Below are 25,523 nucleotides of genomic sequence, written 5' to 3'. Positions count from 1 at the left end.
TTTACAAACCCAAGGTATATCCATTGGAGGAGTGCTTCAAGACTCCGCTGAGAGGCGACGCCGCCTATTTCTTCTAGGTTTACTGTCTGCTCTTGTGCCTCTTGAAGATGGCCTTCAAGGATGGCTGCGAAAACTGAAGATCGAACCATCCTTAAGATATGCCTTATAATATGTTTGATGAAGGGCTAGGAAGAAAAAATTAGCGGAAATCTTTTATTGACCAAAGAGGAGAGGAAAAAAAGTGCGAAGTTAAAAAGGAGACCCTGGGTTCCAGAACGGAAGGTACTACATAAATGAAGGGAACGACATAGCTCCGACTGATTTTATATAAGATATCATAGGCATTTGAGGTTCCTCGTGTCTTGTCGATCATATGAATTGACCCTGTGGGTGTGGTTTGTGGAACCAGAGGGAGCCTTGAACATTCGCTCGGAAGATCGTTCTTGGTAAAGCTGAAGTGAGGTGGTGCACAAGGCTCTCACCTGTGATATCGCATGAAAAGGTTTGAAAGGTTGTGCAATTGAAGGACTAAGCACCAAGCTGAGACTTTTGAGATGAATGAGGATAGACGATGGTTGGTGGGAGGAAGGTTGGTGGGAGGAAGGTTGGTGGGAGGAAGATTGGTGGGAGGAAGATTGGTGGGAGGCGATGGATAGTGAGAGAAAAAAGATAGAGAGGAGAGATAATTGAAAAGAGCAAATAAAGTAGACAATCTGTGTACTATTTAGTGGGATTTAGGGCTGGTTATATATTACCAACAAATACATAGATGCTAACAAACAACTTTAGCTATTAACTTGACCCTTCACTGATTGTAATCCTCAATATTGTTGCTACATAGTTACCTACTATACCTGTTATCTCTAGCTACCCTCTACTTAGAGCTATCTCCAATCTTTCCTTCTCTATTGACTTAATATAACATTTATAGATATTTTGGTGTCTTTGGAATTTCTTCTACTTCTATAAGGCTTTATTATCATAACCGAAACATCCTTAGGATTATCAATGTAACACAGCTATACAAATGTGGTTTATATGATCAATTCACGCTGTCTCTTAGAGCAAGATGTCATGATCTTCTGAATTGTCACGAGTTGCTGGTCAATCCACCGAGGGTTGCATATGATAATCGGATGATTTGATTGGATTTAAAGAAGACGTTCTTTTCTTCATGGGACCTTCAACAACCGAATAGAGAAATTCCGGTGGAAGTTTTCTGGTGAGCTATTTGGGCCCCCTAGTGTCCACGTGCATATCCACAAACAGATTGCGGATTTTGGAAGACTCAGTTGTATTTTCGTATATGTAGTTGACAATGTGTCCATGGGGATAGTAATAAAATCCATTTTATACGTCGGGCGTAGAGAATTTTTTAACAATTGCGTCGATGACCGCATTTTGAAACTTTATATCGAGTACCTTGTCACTGAGTACATATGCCTTAACGAGAGCCTAGTACTCCTCGTTGCGGTTCTTTCCTGAGTCTTCCTTTTCTATATATTTAATAATCACAGGGATTTTAGCAAAGTAAAGCCAGTGTAAGTAGAGAGTGAATATCTGAGGGTTATCTTCTAGGAGTAAGACAGTACCCTCTATAGATTCCGTCTATAGCCCGGATATAGCCCTCTGGAAAAACAGAGAAGAAGCTCGGAGGATAGATTCGTGGATATGAAAAATTTCTTTTGATCCTCCGACCATGATTGTCGTTATTGGTCCTTATATCCTAAGTCGAATTAGTAACAGCAAAAACCCATTTTTAGTCATGGTACTTACTTCTTGCAGTCGTCTTTCAAGCTCCACACAGAGCTTGGGGCCATTTCGTTTGCGTTACAAGAGATTGAGAGCGCGTCTGAGTTGATTAATGAGACAAACTGGGCGAGGCAGCCCTGCAATAGCTCCGATATTGCTACCATTATGCGTGAAGCTGCAAGGCCTCTGGTAATATCGAGGTGTGAGATGTTTGCTAGGATGTAGATCTTGGGTATCTTTCATTGCGGCTCTAGTGCGGGGTCACTGGAGTAAGCAGTACCATCCAGCTGAAACCCCATTTTTCTTTTGCAAGCCTGAACTCGAAATATCAGATCCGGGCATGGTCACCAGTATTGAGGTTTCAGGGCTCGCTCTCCCGATTCTTCCGCTCTTCGTGAACCAGATCGATGCCTACGTCCGCGGCATGGAGAAGATCAAGGGTCTGTGGCGGTACCGACAGGAGTTTAAAGGCTATTCAGTAGGACTTCGCACACAGCATGCTATTCTACTAAACACGCTAGAAAAAGCCTTGGAAGGTGTCGTGGATGATGAGGATCAAGTTTCTGAGCTCATCTGCGATCCACAGGGTGATGGATGGAAGGATCCGGACTTGCCAAAGCGACGCGCTGGAAGTTGGACCGAAATTACGAAGTATTCATGGGAAACATGGCTGGCCTCTCTGAGTTGCTGGAACAACTATCGCATAAGCTAGATATTGGCGTAACTGATATTTTTGGCTCGTTTAATTAAAACCAGAATAGAGATATTTTCTAGCGTATAATTATCAACCGTTGTGGTGGGGGGCATAACTAGTCCTCACTACATATGAGCCTCGTATGTCCCTTCTTTGTCCTTAAAGTTTTGTTATATAAGCATATATATACATTAAAAGTATCAGATAGTTATACTCTTCCATTAGAAACAAGTTTAGAGAGATTTTATAGCGTATATGTATCAACCATTGTAGTGGGGGGTAGAGTGCGATATTACGGGCGGGTAGGCATTGCCCATGGGCCTTATGTAAGCGGGCAATGGACATTATCGATATGCCCATGGACGGGCACCACCTTATACAGTTTACTTAATAACTAATTTTTATGTATATTTAAGACAACTTTATATAATGGTGGGCATAGTGTGCATGCCCGTGGGCGGTGGGCGTTGTGGGCGGGCACTCGAAAATCCAAATTGCCCACCGCTCACTGTGGATGGGCAATGTCGCAATCTAGTGGGGGGCATGTTAAAGGATTTTTAAAAACAGCAACATATAAACCCCTACGAAGAAATAATTTTCCTTCGACAACGCCATAACGGTGTGACATGGGTCGACTGCTCACCATTGATCCGAGAGAGAGACAGATGGAGAACTATATCCTGAGTGGGAGAGTGCCTAAGGCATCTAAACATTTACATACAACGCAACCATGTGTGTTGGAGTGGGCTCGGTGGTCATGCGATCAAGCCCGCATCTAGCTAGCTGGCCTCAGGTAGACAATAAACCATCTTCCTCCATCCCATCCATAACTTGTACCAATATTTCGTCCATGAGTTAAGCCCTGACTCTATCGAGAAATACCTAGGCACAGAGCACATATGCACATAGTAGTAATTGTTATATTTGGGATATAGTGGTCGCCGTATATATTAAGTGAGTCTACAAGGATGAAATGTGTCTAGAGGTTAGAACATGGACTCCGTACAGATGGTACATATGTATTTCCGAGGTGGATACATATGCATGAAAGGAAAATGCTAATAATAAGTTAACCATTAATAATTAGATACGATTGTGACAATCCTTGATAAAGTTTGGTAATACTCCGTATATAAGCTGAATGTGACGTTCGCAGTGACACGGATCCGCCGATGGCCGAACCATGGATCATCTTATCACAAGGTTGCGAGCTCGGATGATCGTTTTTGGGTATTGTCTTGCCATGCCATCTTGATACGCACCGCTTGTGCATTGGGATTAGCCCTGTATCTATGTTGCTGTAGTGGGTTTGTGACCCATACAATTTGAGCGACAGGAATTTTTAAGAGATGATATTGACTTAGCGTTGAAACTGGTGCTAGGGAAGCTCAGAATGTTATGATTATCTGATATTTCAGGAAATTACGCATATATGGACTGCGCTTTATCACAATGATAGTGAACTTTTGCGTTGAGACTCGGTGCAGTATTGTTTCTCGAAAATGAATCAATTGAGGCGTATGGGGTGAGAGTCGATGGTGTCATATCGTTTGGCAAGGATTCTAAAAATTTGGTTCACTGTATAGTGGACTCTGCGTAGAACTCGTACTGTTTTGCTCCGTCTATATATTAGCTGTTAGGTAGAGCCGAACTCCTAAATTTGCTGAACAACAATCATTAAACACCATATTTGTCTGTCTATGTAATAATAGTTCCTCTATTGCCCGATACGCATCTTCCACGTCCTACTCGCCAGCTCTCAGCTACTACTATACGTCTCCTTCCGCGCCGATCCTTAGCCATGGCCACCACCGTTATCTCTCCCACAGAGGCCGTGCAAAATATGACGCCCAACTACGAGGTCAGGCTCTTGCTCAGCCCAACTGCAGTCCTCAGCTCTAAACATGAGCTTACGGACACTGTCCTATCGAGTTTCAATACAGCCTCGACCACCGCGATAAACGTGCAGTTCCTCGACACGTGCTCTAAGGATATCTATAAAGCCGACTGGAGCGCCCGCATACGTAAGACCGAAAACAAGGACGAATTTGAGCTGACGTATAAGAAGCGGTATGATATCACGGGTAGCGATATTGACGCCGCTCTTACTACGGCCAATAACGATGGCTTCGACGCCGGCGACACGAACTATAAGGCACAAGTCGAATGGGGATACGAGAAGAAGACACTCTCAATCAGCCGCAAGAAAGATATACCATCTACGGATCGCGGAACAGACTTGCCGGGAATAGGCAAATCGCGTAAAATGCTAATTGACGAAGCGCCGGGCAAGTTCGACAACTGGCATCACGACAAATGGGGCACTAAAGCGTTAGCAATGTCACGTATTTTTGGCAATGTCCTCTTCAGGCGCTCTGTTGGCACGTGGAATGGGATAGAGCTTGACCTCGAGGTCTGGCCCATCCTCAACTTGGCGGGTACGGAAGATGAGTACATTGTCGAGGCTTCTTTCAAGACGAAGAGCCGTACGACAGCCCTCGCTGAGCAGAAGAGCTTAGCCGATTACTTGCAGAGCAAGGGCTGGCTTCTAGCCCAGGACTCGCTAAAGACACAGCTCATCATGGAGCGCTACTGATGTGGAAAGTCATCGGGCGCACAGGTGGTTGTTGATCTGGAAGAAAAGAAAAACAAGAATTACCAGGGAGATTATCGGATTTTGGCGCGGTCTTCACCGTGGAAATGGCTCAGACAACAGAGCCCATTCTCCAGCGGAAAAACGCATTCCATCTTTGCAATTAGTGTTCTAAAAGTTTGCCAATATTTTGCCCATTTTTTGCCAATTTACCCCATAGTTTGAAGAGCAGAGTTTTGATATTTACAGATCTGATTCATCATACTAAAACCGCCTGATTTCTAATACATGTCAACGTATTGAAAAATTTCTCCAAACTGAAGGCATTCATCAAGCGAAATTTGCTTCGTTATGATCAAGTCCTAGAATAAGGCTTTGACGATTTCCTCGGGCACCTATACATGGTAGTTACAAGGCCCCAGCAAGGGAAAGGCTTTCTCGTTCTAGACTGCGTGAGCATGCTATATGCCAAGAAGATCTATCCGTGGCTTGGAATACGCCGCTAGAACCGTAGAAAGTGACTCTTGCTATTTCTTTTTACAAACCACACGACCTCCTAGACAAGCTGTTTGCAGCGACATAGATTGCAACAATACGAACAGGGAGGGGTTCGATCCCTTTGGATAAGATTGGTTGGATTGAGCTGCGACTATTTGAAACTCGAAACGGACTAGTTTAAGTGTTGGCTAAAACCGTAATTGATCTCTTACGATAAAATCTCGAAAAGGAATGCCGACTTTAAAAAGTCTAGTACGTACTAATATTTCCTATATTGGGTCGTACTGCTAGTCTGGATTTATTTTACGGTAAGGTCTTGAAAGTCTAGACCGCGTAGAGGATCATAACCTCAAAGCAACTACATACCTAAGCTATAGGTGTTCGACTTGGATCATTTACCTTTATATAAAGGACAGTCGCGATACGAGACGATTCCATCTACGTCAAATATTATTTCAAATCTTAAGGTTATACCATTGCGCCCAGCAAAAGAAATCCCGTCTTTATCAGAACCAAAATGGTTTGCGGCTTTGCAATCTTGTCCCTCTGGTGCCTTCTTTGCGGGCCGACTCTTGGATGGGGAGATGTCGGTCATCGCACTGTTGCATACCTAGCCGAGCAATTTCTCACCGAACAGGGCACAGAGTTTCTTAACAAACTCCTGCCTCAGAACAGGCAGTTCGACATCTCAGATGCGGCTACATGGGCTGATGAAATCAAACTAAAGCGCCCTAAGACTAGAACTTGGCATTATGTTGGTATGTCATAATCCTCCCTAGATGGAATATCGTTAAATATCGTTCAATGTTGATTATCCGTGAAATTATAGACGTGGATGATGATCCTCTGGGGAATATCTGCAAGATATCATCCCTTCCAGAGAAATGCAAAAGCGGGCAAGGCTGCATCATCTCGGCCATAGAAGATATGGTCAGGCTCCCCTTTGTCCGTGGTTGATTTGATTGCAATCTAATTGGCAGTAGACTGTTCAAGCTAATGATAATAGCTTCAACCAAACAGAAGCTGTCATGTTCTTGTTCCACTTCTTTGGGGACCTTCATATGCCCTTGCATGTGGAAGCCTACGAGAGGGGAGGAAACGGAGTTGAGGTCTGTTTTAATGGTCGCCGCGATAATCTGCACAGTATCTGGGACACAGACATGCCACACAAGATCAACGGCATCAAACATACACTCAAGCATAACGATGAAAAACTGGCATCCCTAAAGTGGGCTAAGCATCTCCTTCAACAGAACAAACATAGACCCACGACCGCTGTGGAATGTGCGGATGTGGGCAACCCCCAGACATGTGTCAAGCAGTGGGCGGAAGAGACAAATCGTTTGAACTGTGCTGTTGTTTTCAGGAAGGGACTTCCGTATCTCAAGGGTAATGATCTTGCAGGCGAATACTATAACGAAGCCGTGCCGATCATTGAGGAACAAATCTTTAAAGCAGGTGTTCGTCTGGGGGTCTGGATCAATGCCCTTGCGGAGAAGCATCGCATCAAAACGGCGTTTGTTGTCCAGGAGGATCGGATGAGAGATCTATGAAGCCCATGCGGCCGGATAGTTCTAGGGTGGTCTCACAGCGGGATGGTCCTACGATGGTTCTGCACGATTTGCAAATCAGAGACCAGAGTTATGCTATCAAAAGTGGTTTGTATTTTTGCGTTGTATATTATGAAATTGTATTACAGGTTTCTTTTAATACTTAGTTGCAGAAAGTCTTGGAAGACCGAAGCCTGTTTTGAGTATGGGCATTGTGCACAGATATTATCATCAGACGTCACAGTATGGAGGGAGTCTAAATTTATGGGAAACCACGAGATCATCAGCCGTTAAAATTAAGTTTGCCTACAACCGTATGCGACTAGGGTGTTCTAGACTACCAAATAATGGTTAATGGCATTCAATCAGGGTCTTTCTGTAAGATGATTATGATGCATCTTGTTAATCGCCAAGACCATCATGTTGAGGTTTCTGCGACCCATGTTTTTACAGTGTGGCTTGTTCTATGTTCCCCCGCAAAAATAATTATTGTTCTCCCTTGAAATTAGACACAATAGCTTTACCATGGTACCGGTTGCGAAGGATGTCTTGTTTAAGATTTTAGACTCGATACAAGATCGGCACCACTTAACTAAAACGCGGAATAGCCTTTTGGTTCCGATCATTCAAGAATCAAGGATTAGAAGACGTCTTTAGCTTCCCCGAGCAGTTTGCTTTCGGCAAAATAGGAGCCCTGAAGGATCAATCTAACGGAATCTGAAATATGAAATCATTACGGTAGATTCCAATAGACGTCTAAGAACGCTTTTCGCTTTCATATATACTCATCAAAGCCCTCCAGCTAGCAACAATATTTTGTCTCATTTCCTAATGGCATAATACGCACCTAATACAATTTCAAATTAATTTTCTTTCCCTCTTACCTTTCCCGGATGCTCCAGATACGCTCCATCATGACGCATCAAATGCCCAAGCTAGCAAGCTACAAGCGCATAATCCTTTGCGCCGACGGGACGTGGCTAGCGTCTGACCAAGGTGACAAGTCCGTGCCTTCGAATGTTGCGAAGATTGCTCGAGCAATTGCGACCAGTGGCCCCGATGCCGATGGCAAAATTGTAAAGCAGATTGTGTCGTACCATTCCGGCCTGGGGGCTGGAGCCCTTCCTTTCCAGAAAACCATATCTGGTGAGTACTCAGCTCAAATGAGCCGATGACAATTTATTGAACGAGTGTGGCTTATGTGCTTCCTGCCTCATAGGCGCCATCGGCCGGGGTTTAGACATCGAAGTTTGCAAGATCTATGATTTCATATCCAACAACTATGAGCCCGGGGACGAGTTGTTCTTCCTCGGATTCTCGCGCGGCGCTTTCACGGTGCGCTCAGTCGCTGGCCTGATAGGTGATATCGGTGTCCTCCGTGCAGTGCACATGTCGCACTTTGCAGAGATGTGGAAGGCCTACTGTGAGAATACGGACGGGCAGCCCTTCATAAAGACACCGTGGTATCAGCAGAACAAGGACAAACTGCGCTTGACGGATGATATAAGGATTAAAGTTGTTGGGGTTTGGGACACTGTTGGTGCTCTGGTACGTGACACGAGGGATGATTAATTGATACACACCTATTATGAGTCTGACCTTACATGGCTAGGGAATCCCTGAATGGCCGTTTTTAGGATTCGCCACAAAACTTGGTATCGCAATGAACAAACAGTACGCATTTCACAACACGAAATTATCAAAAAGTGAGTGATCATCGCAAATAGCTTACTATACCGGCGCTAAAAAGCGCTTGCCCATCAGATCTGGACTATGCCTTCCAAGCCCTTGCTATTGACGAGAGACGAAAAACCTATCTTCCTACCCTCTGGCACAAGACCTCTGACGCCCCGGCCAAGGAACTACAACAATGTTGGTTTCCCGGTGTTCATCGTAATATCGGTGGCCAAGCAGAAGATCCACCTACCGCTGGTGACCATGAAGAGATCGGCAACATCACATTTGCGTGGATGGTAAAGCCCGTCTTATCCTCCTAAATGGTGATTCTAGTTAACCCAATGCCCTTCGCAACCTAGGTGGACAATCTCTCCGGCATGCTGACCTTTGAAGAGGCCGCGATCGACGTGCTCCTCGAGCAGCACCAACACGCGCAGGCCGCGAACAACGCCAAAAACAACATCACGGACGGCTGGGGCTGCGGGACTATAGTTTCTAATTTCTCTGGGCTGCGAGGCGCGTTCTTCCGCATTCTTGGCAAGCAAGACCGCACGCCGGGCAACTACCCACAGGGTCCAGATGACGGAAATGATCGCGCCACAGATGAGTATTTCCATCCAATTGTCCGGATACGGAAGAGCAAACTCTCTAATTACAACCCAACGTCGCTTTACGGGTATTCCGCCGAGAAGTCTGATAGTGATGCTGGCTGGATGTGGCACAGAGAGGACAGACAGACAGTGCCGGAGTATGTGATGCGCCCGGAGAAGAAAATGAGTTTGGTGAACGAGGGAGGCTATAAAACTACGAGTAGCTTGTCAAGGTTGATGTGTCCCAAACTCCTTCTGGCAGATATTGATAGGGATAATGGTGTAACACCAGAGTGATCATGGGTCGGGAATGTAGGATCTCCGGTGAATGAACGGCTAATGGACACTTCATTTTGGCGTTTGGATACTGTATTTGTGCACCAGATGCAAATAGTACAAAGGTGTTTTCAGGTCTTGATATCTAAAGCTAGGAATACCGTTTTGTAGTTAGTTAACTAGTTATGCACTCACTAAGCATCCCTAAGCATCACTGAGTAACTACGGAGTACTCCGTACGGCGTACAATAATAATAAATACCTGCAGCTCTCTGGGGCTGCCGTCCCCATTATGCATGTAAATCATTCCTAGTTGTATGTTGTAGGGGCCTTTTCTCTGCTTGCCGCTATCTTACACCATACGCCCTGTGCTGCCCAGCTGTGAGATACTCAGTGAGCAGGACCCTGAGCGCCCTCATAAAGCGGCGGGCACTGCACCTCAATCGGGAAATTCGCAACCGCGGCCTAAATTCCAGTACATACAGCTACATATGTATGGAGTACCTAAAATATTGTAATTGGTATTAAGTAGATAAATAGTAATAAAAACAATAATATCACATAAGCTACCTGCATGTATTTGTGTCCTGTAGAACAAGATCGAAACCTGTGTGTACACGCCCTAGTCCCGATTGGGGAGCTTAGTGAAGAGGCCACCTGGACCTTCCCCCAGTGTTGCCCTTTCTATAAAACCATCTCCTCTTTTCTACATTTTGGTGCTGTGCGCTCCACTTTCATTCTTTCTATTTGTTGTTTACAATATGCGCTTTAACACTGCGTTGACATCGGCTCTGGTCTCCTCCGCTACCCTCATGGGCTACGCCCATGCGGAGGAGGAGACTGCGGATACCACTGTCATTGACAAGCCCGCCTTCACTGTATGCATCTCCACTCCCTCATGATAACTCCTGCTAACTCCTGCAAGCCTACTAGCCTCAAAGCTCCCTTCCTGGAGCAATTCACAGACGACTGGGAGTCTCGGTGGAAGCCTTCCCACGCGAAGAAGGACGACAAGTCTGAGGAGGAGTGGGCTTACGTTGGTGAATGGGCAGTCGAGGAGCCCTCCATCTTCAAGGGTATCGATGGCGACAAGGGTCTGGTCGTGAAGAACGCTGCTGCCCACCACGCCATCTCCGCCAAGTTCCCCAAGAAGATTGACAACAAGGGCAAGACCTTGGTGGTTCAGTACGAGGTCAAGCCGCAGAGTGAGTCGCGACTGTCTACTTTGGTTCGCGTTTTTATGTGCTGACTAGAATTGTCCCTTGCTAGACTCCCTGGTTTGCGGCGGTGCCTACCTCAAGCTTCTCCAGGAGAACAAGAAGCTCCACCAGGAGGAGTTCTCCAACGCCACTCCCTATGTCATCATGTTCGGCCCTGACAAGTGCGGTGCCACTAACAAGGTTCACTTCATCTTCCGCCACAAGAACCCCAAGACCGGCGAATACGAGGAGAAGCACCTCAAGACTCCTCCTGTGGCCCGCACCAACAAGGTCACCTCCCTCTACACCCTGATCGTCAACCCCGATCAGACCTTCGAGATCCTGATCAACGGCGACTCTGCCAAGAAGGGTAGCCTCCTCGAGGACTTCAACCCTCCCGTCAACCCTGAGAAGGAGATTGATGACCCCAAGGACTCTAAGCCCGCCGACTGGGTCGATGAGGTTCAGATCGCCGACCCCGAAGCCACTAAGCCCGCCGACTGGAATGAAGAGGCTCCCTTCGAGATCCTCGATGAGGCGGCTACCCAACCCGAGGACTGGCTGGAGGACGAGGCCGAGAGCATTCCCGATCCGGAGGCTGAGAAGCCCGAGGACTGGGATGACGAGGAGGATGGAGACTGGCTCGCTCCTACTGTCCCCAACCCTAAGTGTGCTGATGTCTCTGGCTGTGGCACTTGGACCCGCCCTTTGATCAAGAACCCTGAATACAAGGGCAAGTGGGAGGCCCCTCTCATCGATAACCCTGCCTACAAGGGTGTCTGGGCCCCCCGTAAGATTAAGAACCCCGCCTTCTTCGAGGACAAGACCCCATCCAACCTTGAGCCTATGGGCGCTATTGGCTTCGAGATCTGGACTATGCAGAATGACATTCTGTTCGACAACGTCTACATTGGTCACTCCGTTGAGGATGCTGAGAAGCTCCGCCAGGAGACCTTCGATGTCAAGTTCCCCATTGAGGAGGCCGAGGAGGAGGCTTCCAAGCCCAAGCCCGAGATCAAGGAGGAGGGTACCACCGTCACCTTCCAGGAGGATCCTGTCACCTTCGTCCGCCAGAAGGTCAACCACTTCGTTGAGCTGGCCAAGGAGGACCCCATCAACGCTGCCAAGACCCTCCCTGAGGTGGCCGGTGGCCTGGGCGCGCTCCTCTTGACCATGATCCTCATCGTTGTGGGTGCCATTAGCGCCAGCAGCCCTGCCGCCCCGGCCGAGAAGAAGGGCAAGCAGCCCGCCGGTGCTCCCAAGGAGAAGAAGGAACAGGCTGTCACCTCCTCCGCTGAGACTAGCAAGGGCGGTGCCACCAAGCGCACCACCCGCTCCTCCGCCGAGTAAATGCGATGATTGGAAAGAAACCAATTATACGCAGAAAAGAATTTTACCCATAAACCCAATCAGCGAAGAGATTTGCATTTAGTTACCATTGTGATTCCCTTCTTGATGTGTCTTGGCCGATGTAGTAGTGAGAAGGTTCATGAAGAACATTGAACGAAGGCCCGATTTGTATACTTCTCTCTATCTCTATTATTTCTACTCGGTATTCACTTTTTATTTTTATCGGAACCAATTGCCTTTGTGCCCTTTTAATAGTGTCATAACTGTGACTTTTTAGCCCCATACGATGTAAGAAACATAAGTAAAGCTTGAACAGGAAATACCTTCCTAATTGACTTGATCCCTTGCCTATAACGTCTAGTACGTTGTACGCGATAACCCGAAAAAGAATCTTAGCGATTAAACGCCAGCTAGTGTCGGCGATTCGAGTGCATTTCCAACTTGTCATTGGCTGAAAATGCCGAAAAGGTACCTTATCTGGGGGGTTCATTTGTACAACGTGGGGAACCTTGGAATGCCCCCTCTGACTAAGGCGGTTGACCTCGGGCCTGGGGTAACCTAGGTATATGATTAGGTCTCTTCATCCCCAAATCATCTTTACATTCATCTTTCTACTTAGTCTGTAACTCGCCCTGTCTCTGAATTTCCATTGCTATCTCTCTCCTCAATTCATCATGGCTGCTCGTCGGTCGATTGCCCGTTCCATCCCCGCTCTCCGCGCAGTTCCCCGCACGGTGTCGGTAACTGCCAGAGCTGCTTCTTCCGCCAGATCTCTCACTACTACTTCCCTTGCCAGTCTGGTCTCTCGCAGAGCAGCTGTACCCTCTTCGTCGCTCCCCGCCACTCGCCGCTTGCACGCAACAGCCCAGCGGCTCGTCCCCGCAACAACATCGGCCGTCTCCACCGCTACTGAATACCCAACCACCCACCAAAAGATCGCCAACCCAATTGACACTGCTAACTTCATTGATAATGAGTTTGTTTCATCCAAATCATCTAAATGGATTGACCTTCATGATCCTGCCACCAACAACCTGGTCACCCGTGTGCCCCAGAGCACAGATGCGGAGCTAAAGGCCGCTGTGGAGTCGGCCGAGAAGGCCTTCCCCGCTTGGAGAGCCACCAGCATCATGGCCAGGCAACAAATTATCTTCAAGTTTACTAGCCTCATTCGCACCCACTGGGACCGACTGGCCGCGTCCATTACCCTTGAGCAGGGTAAGACTTTCGCCGATGCCAAGGGTGATGTTCTCCGTGGCCTTCAGGTTGCCGAGACCGCCTGTGGTATCACCACCCAGATGACCGGCGAGGTTTTGGAGGTGGCCAAGGATATGGAGACAAGAAGCTACCGCGAACCGCTCGGTGTCGTGGCTGCTATCTGCCCCTTCAGTAAGTTGCTTATGTCAACACTTTCAATCCCTCTATATAGATGCTAATTGTCACCAAGACTTCCCTGCCATGATTCCCCTTTGGTGTATTCCGGTCGCTACCGTGACTGGTAACTGCTTGGTCATGAAGCCATCCGAGCGGGATCCCGGTGCTGCGATGATCCTGGCGGAGCTTGCCAAGGAGGCCGGTTTCCCACCCGGTGTGATTAACATCATCCACGGTGCCGCCCCCACTGTGGACTTCATCCTCGATGAGCCTGCTATCAAGGCTATCAGCTTTGTTGGCAGCAACCGTGCTGGCGAATACATCTACACCCGTGGCTCTGCTAATGGCAAGCGCGTGCAAGCCAATCTGGGTGCTAAGAACCATGCCGCCGTCCTGCCCGACGCCAACAAGAACCAGGCTCTGAACGCCATTACCGGTGCTGCATTTGGTGCTGCTGGCCAGCGCTGTATGGCATTGAGCACCTGTGTTATGGTTGGCGAGACCAAGGAGTGGTTGCCCGAAATCGCCGAGCGGGCCAAGGCCCTGATTGTGAACGGTGGCTTTGAGGAGGGTGCTGACCTCGGCCCTGTGATTAGCCCGGAGAGCAAGAAGCGTATTGAGGACTTGATTACTAGCGCTGAGGAAGAGGGTGCGACTATTCTTCTGGATGGCCGTGGCTTCAAGCCCGAGAACTACCCCAACGGTAACTTTGTAAGTCCCACTACAGAAAAGGATCTACACCTATGTAACTCGAACTAACTGTGTCTCCGCAGGTTGGCCCAACCATCATTACCAACGTCACCACCGATATGAAGTGCTACAAGGAGGAGATCTTCGGTCCCGTCCTCGTGTGCCTCAACGTTGAGACCCTTGACGACGCCATCGACATGATTAACGCCAACGAATACGGCAACGGTGCCGCCATCTTCACCCGCTCTGGCTCAACCGCCTCCAAGTTCCAGAAGGAGTGCGAGGCTGGCCAGCTCGGTATCAACGTGCCCATTCCTGTCCCTCTTCCCATGTTCTCTTTCACCGGTAACAAGAAGAGTATTGCCGGTGGTGGTGCCAGCACTTTCTACGGCAAGCCTGGCTTGCAGTTCTATACCCAGCAGAAGACTGTGACCAGCCTGTGGAAGAGCGAGGATGCGGTCAGCACCAAGGCTCATGTCGTGATGCCCACTCACTCGTAAATATCTGGTATCTGCCTCTTTTGATTTCTTGATCTTGTTTTAGCCGATCATTCGCATGATGAATTTTGTCTTTTCTAGTTGAACAAAACACACGCCTCATGGATCCCAATTAATGTATTTGAACCATATGCTTGCTTTTGTATGAACACGGACATGGATTATCAGATTGAACAATGCACACAACTTTATAATGACATTGATTCTTGTTCCACGAGCTTATAGTATGTCTATGATCAAACTCTACACTTCACCAAATACGTATCATCATCAATCAAAGTCAAATGGCCGGGTTATATGCTATATTGACCTATGGGTTATAGGAAACCCTGAAAAAAATACAAAGCCCATGCTCAACAAACGGGCAAGAGCATTTACTCATCAATGTTACGCCCCTTAAAAGTGTAAACAAGTCTAGCAGACGCAACCTTCCCACCCTTAGTAACAACGACACGACGAGTATGACGTCTCTCTCCATCAACAATCTCGAAACCCCAAACCTGCTCAGCAGTCCAGCCAGCCGACTCATTCTTCACAAAGCTCTGCAAGAAAGCACCCTCACCCTCCTCAGCAAGGAATCCCTCACTCTTGGATCCGTCAATGAGAGTCTCTCCAGTCAGGAACTTCTGCACCTTAGCATCAGCCTCAGGCGAGCCGACCTTAGTCTGGATCTCGATGACAGGACGCACAGCGCCGTCCTCGCTCTTAGCAGCGGCGATGTGACGCGAGCGACCCTTGACCGTGCCGAAGATGTGGTCGACGTGCTCACGCTCTTGCCAGTCTAGCTTGCGCTCTTCCTTGGTGCCTTGGATGCCACCTGTGATTACTTGCTGTGCGTCGACGTGGATGAGACTGGGGTTCTCGCTGTCGGCGTACTGGTGGACGTTGCTTGTCACTGTTGCGTATGAGAGTGTCTTGCGCGTGAGCCAGCCAACTCCTTGCTGTTTGGGTTTGTTAGTGGGGTTGTTGTTGGATGGGGGTTATGTATGGTGTAGTGGGGGGTGGGGATAATAATGATAATGGTTATGACCGGGATTGTGAATTGTGAATTTGTATGATTGGAGGGGAAATTGGGACAGGGGTAATGAGAGGCTTGGCTCTTTTGTGTTTGGGGTAACTTGGCGGGAACGCCGGTTAGGGCTTGAGGATGCGTACCAGAGAGAGAAGAGGGTCTGTTGGGTTGGAGGCGGAGTCCTGTTACACATGAGTATTCAATTTGATTTGCTTTTTTTTACAGGTTTGGGTTGAGCCTACCATCTCCCATTTTCCACTCAGGTTCTGGAGAGTAACATCAGGAGGGGCGGCCATCTTGAAGGTTGATGTAGTTGATGTAGATGTATGTTGAAGGGGAAATGCGGGGATGGTGGGGGAAATTGATAAGCAACCAAAGGGCAATTTGATCAGTTGAAGAGAGACTTGAACTTCAATGAGATACAAGGAAGAAAATAGAGGGACTTCTAAAGCGATGTCGCCTAATATATAGTTGTCTTGGACAAGCAATGGACTTCAAGGCCAATTGCGTCAATTGCATGTGTTTGTTCTCGAATCCGAGGCTAGAGTCACCTGATTTGCTGACTGTACATGTGATTCTGGAGCCAGACTTCGGTGTTTACTATACTTGGAGAACTACAATCCAATCATGTCTTTCAATAAGAAATATGCCGGTCTTCCTGATCTAGTGAGCAACTCCGTTGATATCCACCAGGCTTTCCACTAACTGTCACCCAGGACCCATCCCCGGATATTTACGAAACCCCCGACTTGACCGACGAAGCATCCACCTTGCCCGTGAGTTCGCCAATTCCACACCAAAAAGACGTCAGCGGGCCTAATCACTGATTCTGTCTAGACTGCCACTATCCGCACAGACTCCGATCATGATGACGCAGGCTCAAACTCCGACATCGACCGCGAGGGTGTCAACCCGGACCAGGCGCGTATGCACTTCATGGGCGCGGCCGTGGACGCCCGCGATGTCAATTTCTCAGATAGCATCTCCATGAAGCGGCAGGCTTACCGGAGCAAGAGCATGAGCCGCCGTCGTCGGCGGAGACGCGAGGACGGTGTAGAGGAGGTTGGGGACCTAAGTGACAGCGAGGACGAGTCGCTTGAGCGGAGACTTACGCGGCTGCGGAGGGAGGTCGAGGATCTCAAGGTGGAAATGGCCAGCAGAAACGACAGCGCAGAGACCGGAAATGGATCGTCGCAGGGTGCTGCTGGAGCTGAAAAGTCTGGAGAGAACCTAGGCGACGGCGTTGCGGAGCTGAGCCGCGCTCTGGATAATCTGCACGCTTCGCGAGGTGCGGTGACCTCATCCCACTCGGCTGCGGCTTTGCTGTCCCAGAAGCTTGAATCCGGGACTCGCTCTACACCAGGCGCAAATACACAATCCTCGACCGATGCACCAAAGGCTGTCTCCACAGTTCCACCCCCAGCTGTCTCTTCAGCGGGAATCCTATCTCACGCGGCAGCATTCGACAGCCGCCTAGCGCTTCTTGAAAGTTCCATCGGTATCTCAAGCTCTTCCAACCCCTTTATCGCCGACGGCATCAACGAGTCAACATCGCACCCAGTCCTCCCAGCTCTGGAACAGCTCACCTCCCGCCTCTCAGCCCTGACCGGCCTTCTCGTTGGGACGAGCCAAGCATCCACCACGCCAGGAGTACCAAATGCCGCGCCAGGCATGACAACCCCACACCTGGAAGCTCTCTCCACGCGAGTCCGAAAGTTGACCACGGACGCTGAGGCGCTCACTGCAGCCCGCAGAAAAGCCTTCGAAGCCGCAAAGGCCGTCCACAACGCCCGTCTAGCAAGCTCAGACGCAGACGTCGTCCCTGCTCTAGAAGCATCCACTGACGACGACCATGCCGCCAAGATCCAAGCCCTCTACACCACCCTCCCAACCATCCAGTCCCTGCACCCCCTGCTTCCCAGCGTCCTCGAGCGTCTGCGCTCTCTGCGCGCCTGTCACGCCGGCGCAGCCCACGCCGCGGACTCGCTCAACGAGCTTGAAAAGCGCCACGCCGAGATGGCATCGGAGATCGAGCAGTGGCGTGAAGGTCTGACGACTGTCGAAGAGAAGATGCAGCAGGGCGAAGCTGCTCTCCGGTCTAACGTGGAGACTGTCGAGCCCTGGGTGCGTGACTTGGAGTCTCGTCTGGCGCGTTTGGAAGGTCCCTCGGCATTGTAATCCATTTCTTGCGTCTACGTTTTTGATCTGCTCTGTCCCGGGCAGAGGTTTGATGAATAATACCCAGTTTGCATGTACTTGTCGAATGTTGAGGGCATATTGTAGTTATTTTCGATTGTTAATATCAGTTTCATACCAGATGGCCCTGTTGGGTTTTATAGCACCCTACTTACTACATTGTAACATAGGTGTAAACAGACTAGACATACTATAATCTACCCACTTTTATAACTTAAGATTATGTTTATCCCTCCCTAACCCGCCTCAATACCTGAACCCTTGGTCTCATCTTAACTTCAACCCACCACCCACGCAACAAAGCATCTCTCACATACTCGCGTAGACGCTCAAACAAATCAACAGCCCGAGAACCCGCAACGGCACCAATAACGCGCCGTTCAACAGTTCCCGTAGCAGGAACCCCAGGTCTCAAAACCGAAATCCCCGCAAACGAATCTACTACAAGCATCTTCTCCCACTCGGAAGAAGGGAGCGCACGTCGGAGACTCGTCTCATCAGCATCCATGAACCCGGCCTCATCATCCGCCTCGACCACAATATAATCGAACCGGTCCCAGAACCCACTAGTAGATTTAACGGCCTTGTCTTCGGTTTTGTCGTATACCCACCCCGATGAAGGGGGCTGTTGCAAGAAGCGTGTTACACCAGTTTGGCAGGCGAGGTTACCTAGGTAGACGTTGATAGGAGAGTTGGTCTTATCAAAATGCGAGTCCGTATCATGGAGGATAGAGTGTTGATAGTGCATAGCGTCGAGAGCTTGTCCACCAGGGTAATTCGCCGCTGAGGCAGGAAGAAGAACGAAATTCGACAGACAGAACACGACGAGAGTCGAGATTGCCAGGGCGCGTGTCGCCAGACGGGCGAAAACAGAGCGCGAGCGATGCGTCCAGAGATACGCGGCGCCGAGGGCTGCTACAGCCGTGAGGGATGGGATAATGTAGACGATGAAGCGCCATTCCTTGTGAGGCTGGAAGCTGTACAATGCGACGAAGGAAAGCGCCGGGATTAGCAGTGCCAGTGCTGGGGATCGCGTTGCGGGTTGTCGTAGGGCGACGGGTATGGCGAGGAGGTAGGAGAGGGGATTGAAGAGGAGGCGGGGGAGGGCGTTTAGGAAATAGAATGGCCATGGCTCTGTGCCCCATTCTGAGGATTGGCCTGCCAGGACGTTGAAGCGGAAGGCTTCGAATTCGGGCCAGAGTGGGAAGCTTTGCCAGAAGGTGCTGTCGAGGTAGACTGTGAGGGTTAGGCCGGTTGTGAGGCCTACTAAGCCTGCGATGACGGTGTGTGTGATGTTGATTCTTCTTGTTGCTAGCAAGAAGAGAGTCTGTGTTCCGACTAGGAGGGCTAGTTCGGAGCGGAAGACTACGCCTGCCGTGGTGAGGAGGGCGAGTGCTAGGCTGCATTGCTTTTGGTCTTGGGGGGTTGGAACAGGGCTCGGGAGGAGCAGGCACATTGCTAGCATTGTGATGCTGAAAGCGAACATGTTTGATAGTGGCCTTGAGGCGTAGAATATCAAGTGGAACTGGCTTGCTTGGAATAGGATATACCAGATAGCTGCTGGCTGGCCGAAGCTACGGCGCAGGCCTCTTGCATAGACTGCTAGAGAGGAGGCATTGACTAGGCCCAAGATAGCTCGAGCTGGATGTCGGTGTTAGCTTGTTTGGAAGTGTAGCAGTATAAACATATGCCATACCTAATATCTGTCCGTTGATCCCCTCATTCAACAAGATCACGGGCTTCGAGAGCATAGCGAGCGCCGCAGCACCAATGGCGCTCCGAGGAACAGCCCCAGGGAAAGAGAAATGGTCATAATCGGCGCGGTTCAGACTCAGGTCATTAAAGCCATTTGGTAGGCCGTTGGCCAAGATATCATGTACGGCTTGGACGTGGAACGACTCCTCGACTTTGGTGTATGGAGCGACGATGAGATGAAGGAGGATCAAGACTGGGAAGAGAAGAGCGAGAATCGCAGAAGCTATAGAATAAAACCCGTTAGTTTATTTGCATGGTGTTCTTGTATAGAGCGAACGAACTATATCCCATGGTGACTGCATCCGAGAAGAGTGTTAATCCGGAGATCTGGCGCCTCCCGCACTTCACCTTTTAACATCTTCCCCAACCCGCAAAGATGTTTTTCTTCGGTCTTGGGAAGCTGTTTTATGGTATGTTACTTGTTATCCTCATTCTTCAGCTTATACTAATATCCTAACTCCCAGTCATCGTCCTCATCATCAATGCCATCGCCGTCCTCTCCGAGGACCGCTTCCTAGCTCGCGGTACGTCCCTCCCCAGCTACACCCCGTCTAGAACGATAAGAACCTAACGAATGTCGGAAATATATAGTCGGATGGGGTCGCACACAAGCTGAGCCGGGTTTCGGCGCGACATACGATAGCACAAGCGTCAAAGCCAAGTCCGTCAACTTGATCGCCAGTGTGCGGACTGTCATGCGGAGTACGTTTCCCAACCTCCCCGCAGCCCAATATAAACCAGGGCAGCCTTACACCTTGGATTTGAGTGATAGCTTTTATCAACCTTGAATAAGCCGCAGGCTGCTCTGCGTTGATATATTGAGATACTCCAGCTATGACCCGACGGAATAGCTAACATATGCACAATCCAGTACCCCTTATTGTCATCAACACGGTCATCATTGTCTACGAGCTGATTCTTGGTTAAATTCGCCTTTTCACCGTTTCCTCCACGCGCCGGTCTTCCTCATGGATCCGTTGCGACCCAGCTGCATAGCTACATACCCTGCTGCCTGCCAACCTACATAGCTGTTCACCACGAGCTGCTGTGACATCCCCTCCGACGAGCCATTCAGAATCAGACACCTCTATATCATTAATGACGCCTAAGCGAGAAACGCGGCACGATCTACACGAGCAAGGAGCATATTGCGGGCAGAGGGTGGGATCGGGTTATGTGTAATAGGACTGGAACACCGCTGCCGGGCGTCTATTTCATGTTGCGCTGGGTGAAGTCGTTAGTCAAGGGTGACGGGAATAGTAGTGGCGTGCAACAAACAGCCTATCTTCCCCTCAGCGAGTTCGTTTTGATTACTTCTGGCCTGTACCTATATACCCACCAAAATGCTAGAACCGCAATGGATACATGATTTGAGATGTTGTTTACTTGAAGTTAGGCGCTGGGGGTGTTTTGTAACTGCATAGCAAACCTGTATCGTGTATTTCTCTATTCGGATTGGTGAGCAACGTCTCGCTAAGTATAAACGACGGAGATAACAGCAACAAACCGAATCACAGCATGTACGCAGAAGTTGGATGAACAGACCAAACGCATGCTTAAGAAGAGAAGATTCGCTCATGACTTGCAATGAGATATGTAAGAACAATTCAAAACGCCCAATCCGATAAAAGACCCACGCTCGCCAGCAAAATAAAGCAAACCCAAGACGCCTCTTTTCGCAAACCTGCCAGTGTATGTATCACTCCGTTGTACATGATACAAAAAGTGGCAGTGGTGAAAAGCAATGACGGGAAGAGAAAAAAAAATACAAATCAAATAGCAAGATACAGTGGGAAAAGTGGAAAGAAAGCCAGGAGACTAAAACGGAACCAGCGGAATTTGAGATCCAGCAGAGTCTAGAAAGACATAGCTGTGGAAATACCCCGGTTGGGATCGAGGACGTCCACAGGATAATGGGAAGATGGAGAAGCGCAGATCATAAGAACATGATAGTACATCCATTAAAGGAAGCTATGTGCAGAAGCGAAATTTGCGCTAATATGTGCAAGATGATAGGGGGTATCTCCGTGAAAGTCGGGCTGAAGATGTGAGATGAAGAACGAAAGCAAGTGCTGTCTGAAGAAGTAAAAAACCAGTAGAAAACACTGATTGTAGTTCATGCCACTTTCTTGAAACTGAAAGTTCTCCACCGAGGGGTATGGGTATGGCCAGGCTTCGTATGGTTGTTGTGCTGGTCTTTGGCCAACTCTTTGGCCAAAGGCTCGGGAGTTCGAGCTCGGATGGGTTGCTTGGGTTGCTTAGGGTTGGATATGGGTGGGAAATCTCTCGGAGAAGAAACTGGTGACTGAACTGGCTGGGCCGGGTGTACTGGCTTGATCGGCTGAACTGGTTTATGGACTTGCCGGGCCGGTTCTGCTTCCTTGGGTGCTTCTCGCAAAACTTCTGGAAGAAGCGGTGCCGTTGAGAGATCAGATGTTGAGATTCGGTGCTCTTTGTCTTTGCTGAGTCGGTGACTGAGACTGCGGCTGCCTCGTTTCAAAAAGCCGAAACTGCTCGACTTCCTTGGCGATCCATTCTCAGCAAAATCGACCGTGTCAGCCCTGCTGGCCTCAATAGCTCTTTTCAACTCCTCTGCCTCTCGTCGTTGCATTTCGCGGTTGTGTAAGTCCTGCTCTTTCAGACGATTCCTTTCGTTCTTATCCTTCTCTTTCTCCATGGCCTTACGTTCCTTCCGTAGTTGGTGATCACTCTTCTTTGGGCTCAATGGGGGAGGTGTTTCGTCGGGAATCGAAGGGAGAGGCGGCTGGACGGGCTGCGGTGAAGTTGGATGGGACTCCTGGGGTTCTTCTGGGTATGTAGACAGTGGAGGTGCCGTTGGGGCTCGACTGAGAGGAGTGAATGGGATTGCGTGCTCTGGGGGCACCTGTGATGCACTTTGGGCATGAGCTAGCGGTGGTGAGAAGGGAGATCCATTAGACTTTCCGGCCTCCCCTGTTTCGGCTGCTGCGGTGGCAGAGGCCTGGTTCTCTTGCGCCTGCTCGCGCATGACAGCCTCGATAGTTGTCTCTTGATAGAATAGAACGTAGGCACACGCCAACCCGGGTCGATCTCCAAAGAAGTTACGCACGTAACTTTTGTCAACCGGTTCCACGAGCTCGTCGTCGAACAGCAGCCAACCACGGTCTTCGGTCTTGATGATAGCAACATAGTGGCCGTGATACGGTCCTCCACCAATGTGAACAACCACCGCATACAATTCATAGAGCCGGTCTGGATCCTCGGCATCGTCTGTGGTGTTGAACAGACGAAGATGGTAGGGATAGACGACGCGGTGGAACAGCTTCTGGAGTCGCTGCAAGTCCTCGGTATATTTGAAACGCTTCAAATGCAAAGCCAGGACACGGGGTAAACGTTTGATTTTCATCCGCTTCTCCGCTTCTTGTAGTCCACCACAGTTGTCGCAGTGGAACTTATTGCGCTCACAAAGCATCTCCTCGGCCGAAAACTTTCGGAGGCAAGAGGTCACGGACGAATGCTGCTCAAGATCCACCGATAAATCCAAGAAAACCTCATCTCGCTGCGAGACCTTTTCACAGGTGAGACACTTGGTCTCGGAGGTCAAAGTTCCCTCGAACAGCTCGTGAACCCATCTCGTAGTATTCGGTGACTTCGAACCCGTGCTAGATGGCATCATTCCCAACGAATCTGCGCTCTCCGTTGGTGGCAAAGCCTTTTCGATGAATGATTGCTTCGTGGCCTCCGTTTCGACATTGGCTACCACTTCGTTGAGAAGCAAATTCAAAAACTCATGCGCATCCTGGTGCATGGCGGTCCGAAACATTTCGTGTTCTCGTCGTAGAACGTCTAGAAACTGTTGCGGGCGAACGATACCAATGCGCGCTTGGCTAGCTACCACCGATTCGAAGATGTCCTTGAGCGAAGTGAAGAGGGACTCCGACATCCCATAACTGGTCGCATTGTTCTTGGTTTCCAGAATCGGAAGGGTCTGCAGGGCTACCTTCTTCTTGTATTCGGGTGAGTCCTTGTCTTCCGGCTTCTGGTTTGGATTTGGGGGCACACCGGCCTGGCGCGCGGATGGTGGGGAGGAAGCCTTTTGTTTGGCAGCCAGTGCCTCGGCTTCAAGGTGTGCGTTTGGGTTCTGGTAACGTAAGTTCTTGGCGAGTGCAGCCTCGAGGCTGTCCATGGGTGTGCGTTGTGGGTAGTTGATGACGGCTTCACGGAAAGGCACCGAATAGTAGAGACATTGTAGGATTGAGTTGCAGTAACAAGTGTTGCCATACTAGACAAGCGCGGGGGAATGCGGTTAGTGACTGCGCGATCCCAAACCGACTCCGGGGAAGCCCGAGACTCACATTTTCCATTCCGTAGAACTTGTCACTCCCATCGCCACGGATAGATCCCATGTCCTGTAACCTCTTTTCTAGCGGTGAAATCTGCGGTACCTGGAGGTCTTTTTTCACGGGTGGTGCCGTAGCCGGGGGGTTGGAAGCCTGCGCAAAGTAGCAATTACAAGTCAGTTGCGGTCCTAATTCGAATGGTCTCACGGGGGGTGCCCGAAGCATCTGCTGTGCTACCAGGTTGAGAGAGCATGGCTGTAGGGATGTATTGTCACTCACCCCATTCTTTGAGCCCTTGGAGAAGAGTGCCTTCATGATGGCTTAATGGCCGGTCGCACTCTGCATTGATGAGGCTCAGTGTTGAGGGTAGAGATCACAGGAAGTGATCGGCATATGAAGAAGGGGAGATGAGGAGAAGGAAGTGAAGCGCGTCCGGGGAAATAAAGATGATCGTTTTGATCACATAAGGTTTCTGGGGTGTGGAAATGAGAGGGGCGGGAGAGAATGAAGTCCAAGTCCCCGAGTTATGGGGTAATTTTGGTTTATGGGAGGGGGGAGTTTAGAAGGATAAGATAGATTGAAGGGATTAAAGAAACTAAAGAGATTAAAGAGAGATTAACGAAGTTAAGGAAGATAGAGAGGAATAATTTACAAAGAGAGGGGAGTTTCTCTGGAATGGACCCAATTATTTAACATACATAGTACGGAGTACATAAGTAATATACAATATACAATATAGTAACATTATAACAGATAATATCAAGATATAACATATAATAATACATATAATAATACAAATGCAACAGAATCATCCAGAAAACAAAAAAACAAATATCATACCCTACCCCATCCATCTTAGCCTCTTTACTCCACGTGGAGACCTAAGGCAGGTACTGGTCCAATCGCCGAATTTCTATCTTTACAATCTACAGTCAACTCGTTAACATTCTTGACATTCACTTAAACTTTCACTTTGACACTCACGTTAACATTCACTTCCAGTAAAAAAAAAAAAAAGAAGAAGGAAACACCGGCTATACCGGAGCCCCATCTTATACCCATTGGCTACAACCCTTTTCCCCAGCGGAGTGGCCCTACTCCACGTCCATGGGAGAGAGACTCCTCTCTCATCGCTGAACCAAGAACTCCATCTCGGTGATTGGTTCTAGGCCACCCTCGCTCACGGGCCATGTGTCCGCCCGTGTCCGCCCCTCGCATGGCGTTCCCATAACGGCCAATGATCATCTCCGGCGTGGGGAAGGAAGGTGGCGGTGGACCCCGGCCCCTTCCAAAGTTGAAATGTGACTGTTCCTTACATGCCTGAACTCTTTTACTCGAAATGTGACCGGATCAGGGGAGATCACTCGGGGCTGGAACAAACTAGATTCCATAAATACTTTTCCAATGGGATATGCTTCGCCCCGAGGAGGTGTGTGCTAACGTCAGCCTTTATCAACCTTTTTTGGGTTTTTAATCCCCCTCCCCCCCCCTTGCGGGGTCC

General features: G+C 49.1%; 11 protein-coding genes across 11 annotated transcripts; 8 read left to right on the top strand and 3 right to left on the bottom strand.

Annotated features, from left to right (window-relative positions):
- Window positions 1-2,092: 2,092 nt before the first annotated feature.
- Window positions 2,093-2,464, top strand: PEX2_105980 (uncharacterized protein; the record flags this gene model as incomplete). The annotated part of the gene is made up of 1 exon (XM_016747866.1): window positions 2,093-2,464. The coding sequence occupies one exon, from the start codon at window positions 2,093-2,095 to the stop codon at window positions 2,462-2,464; it is 372 nt and encodes a 123-aa protein (XP_016593353.1).
- Window positions 2,465-4,247: 1,783 nt separating this feature from the next.
- PEX2_105970 (uncharacterized protein) lies at window positions 4,248-5,042 on the top strand (the record flags this gene model as incomplete). Its single annotated transcript, XM_016747865.1, has 1 exon — window positions 4,248-5,042. One exon carries the CDS (start codon window positions 4,248-4,250, stop codon window positions 5,040-5,042), a length of 795 nt encoding a protein of 264 aa, XP_016593352.1.
- A 1,012-nt stretch (window positions 5,043-6,054) lies between these two features.
- On the top strand, window positions 6,055-7,090 carry PEX2_105960 (S1/P1 nuclease; the record flags this gene model as incomplete). The annotated part of the gene is made up of 2 exons (XM_016747864.1): window positions 6,055-6,295; window positions 6,558-7,090. The coding sequence occupies 2 exons, from the start codon at window positions 6,055-6,057 to the stop codon at window positions 7,088-7,090; spliced, it is 774 nt and encodes a 257-aa protein (XP_016593351.1).
- A 923-nt stretch (window positions 7,091-8,013) lies between these two features.
- PEX2_105950 (T6SS phospholipase effector Tle1-like catalytic domain-containing protein) lies at window positions 8,014-9,651 on the top strand (the record flags this gene model as incomplete). The annotated part of the gene is made up of 5 exons (XM_016747863.1): window positions 8,014-8,233; window positions 8,307-8,635; window positions 8,700-8,793; window positions 8,852-9,060; window positions 9,124-9,651. 5 exons carry the CDS (start codon window positions 8,014-8,016, stop codon window positions 9,649-9,651), a joined length of 1,380 nt encoding a protein of 459 aa, XP_016593350.1.
- A 740-nt stretch (window positions 9,652-10,391) lies between these two features.
- Window positions 10,392-12,179, top strand: clxA (calnexin; the record flags this gene model as incomplete). Its single annotated transcript, XM_016747862.1, has 3 exons — window positions 10,392-10,508; window positions 10,556-10,835; window positions 10,900-12,179. The coding sequence occupies 3 exons, from the start codon at window positions 10,392-10,394 to the stop codon at window positions 12,177-12,179; spliced, it is 1,677 nt and encodes a 558-aa protein (XP_016593349.1).
- Window positions 12,180-12,853: 674 nt separating this feature from the next.
- PEX2_105930 (CoA-acylating methylmalonate-semialdehyde dehydrogenase) lies at window positions 12,854-14,743 on the top strand (the record flags this gene model as incomplete). Its single annotated transcript, XM_016747861.1, has 3 exons — window positions 12,854-13,568; window positions 13,627-14,264; window positions 14,327-14,743. The coding sequence occupies 3 exons, from the start codon at window positions 12,854-12,856 to the stop codon at window positions 14,741-14,743; spliced, it is 1,770 nt and encodes a 589-aa protein (XP_016593348.1).
- Window positions 14,744-15,114: 371 nt separating this feature from the next.
- Window positions 15,115-16,048, bottom strand: PEX2_105920 (uncharacterized protein; the record flags this gene model as incomplete). Its single annotated transcript, XM_016747860.1, has 3 exons — window positions 15,115-15,681; window positions 15,896-15,934; window positions 15,995-16,048. The coding sequence occupies 3 exons, from the start codon at window positions 16,046-16,048 to the stop codon at window positions 15,115-15,117; spliced, it is 660 nt and encodes a 219-aa protein (XP_016593347.1).
- Window positions 16,049-16,379: 331 nt separating this feature from the next.
- PEX2_105910 (Dynamitin subunit 2) lies at window positions 16,380-17,930 on the top strand (the record flags this gene model as incomplete). The annotated part of the gene is made up of 3 exons (XM_016747859.1): window positions 16,380-16,418; window positions 16,469-16,528; window positions 16,590-17,930. The coding sequence occupies 3 exons, from the start codon at window positions 16,380-16,382 to the stop codon at window positions 17,928-17,930; spliced, it is 1,440 nt and encodes a 479-aa protein (XP_016593346.1).
- A 244-nt stretch (window positions 17,931-18,174) lies between these two features.
- On the bottom strand, window positions 18,175-19,994 carry PEX2_105900 (dolichyl-P-Man:Man(7)GlcNAc(2)-PP-dolichol alpha-1,6-mannosyltransferase; the record flags this gene model as incomplete). The annotated part of the gene is made up of 3 exons (XM_016747858.1): window positions 18,175-19,589; window positions 19,645-19,926; window positions 19,985-19,994. 3 exons carry the CDS (start codon window positions 19,992-19,994, stop codon window positions 18,175-18,177), a joined length of 1,707 nt encoding a protein of 568 aa, XP_016593345.1.
- An 85-nt stretch (window positions 19,995-20,079) lies between these two features.
- On the top strand, window positions 20,080-20,630 carry PEX2_105890 (YOS1 family protein; the record flags this gene model as incomplete). Its single annotated transcript, XM_016747857.1, has 4 exons — window positions 20,080-20,113; window positions 20,168-20,227; window positions 20,295-20,405; window positions 20,575-20,630. 4 exons carry the CDS (start codon window positions 20,080-20,082, stop codon window positions 20,628-20,630), a joined length of 261 nt encoding a protein of 86 aa, XP_016593344.1.
- Window positions 20,631-21,819: 1,189 nt separating this feature from the next.
- On the bottom strand, window positions 21,820-24,337 carry creB (uncharacterized protein; the record flags this gene model as incomplete). The annotated part of the gene is made up of 3 exons (XM_016747856.1): window positions 21,820-23,964; window positions 24,038-24,175; window positions 24,302-24,337. The coding sequence occupies 3 exons, from the start codon at window positions 24,335-24,337 to the stop codon at window positions 21,820-21,822; spliced, it is 2,319 nt and encodes a 772-aa protein (XP_016593343.1).
- Window positions 24,338-25,523: the final 1,186 nt, after the last annotated feature.

This window comes from Penicillium expansum (genome assembly GCF_000769745.1).
Source record: "Penicillium expansum strain MD-8 chromosome Unknown contig362, whole genome shotgun sequence".
Lineage (NCBI taxonomy): Eukaryota > Fungi > Ascomycota > Eurotiomycetes > Eurotiales > Aspergillaceae > Penicillium > Penicillium expansum.
The sequence above is the reverse complement of the archived record's forward strand: the minus strand, read 5'-3'. Positions and strand labels throughout refer to the sequence as shown.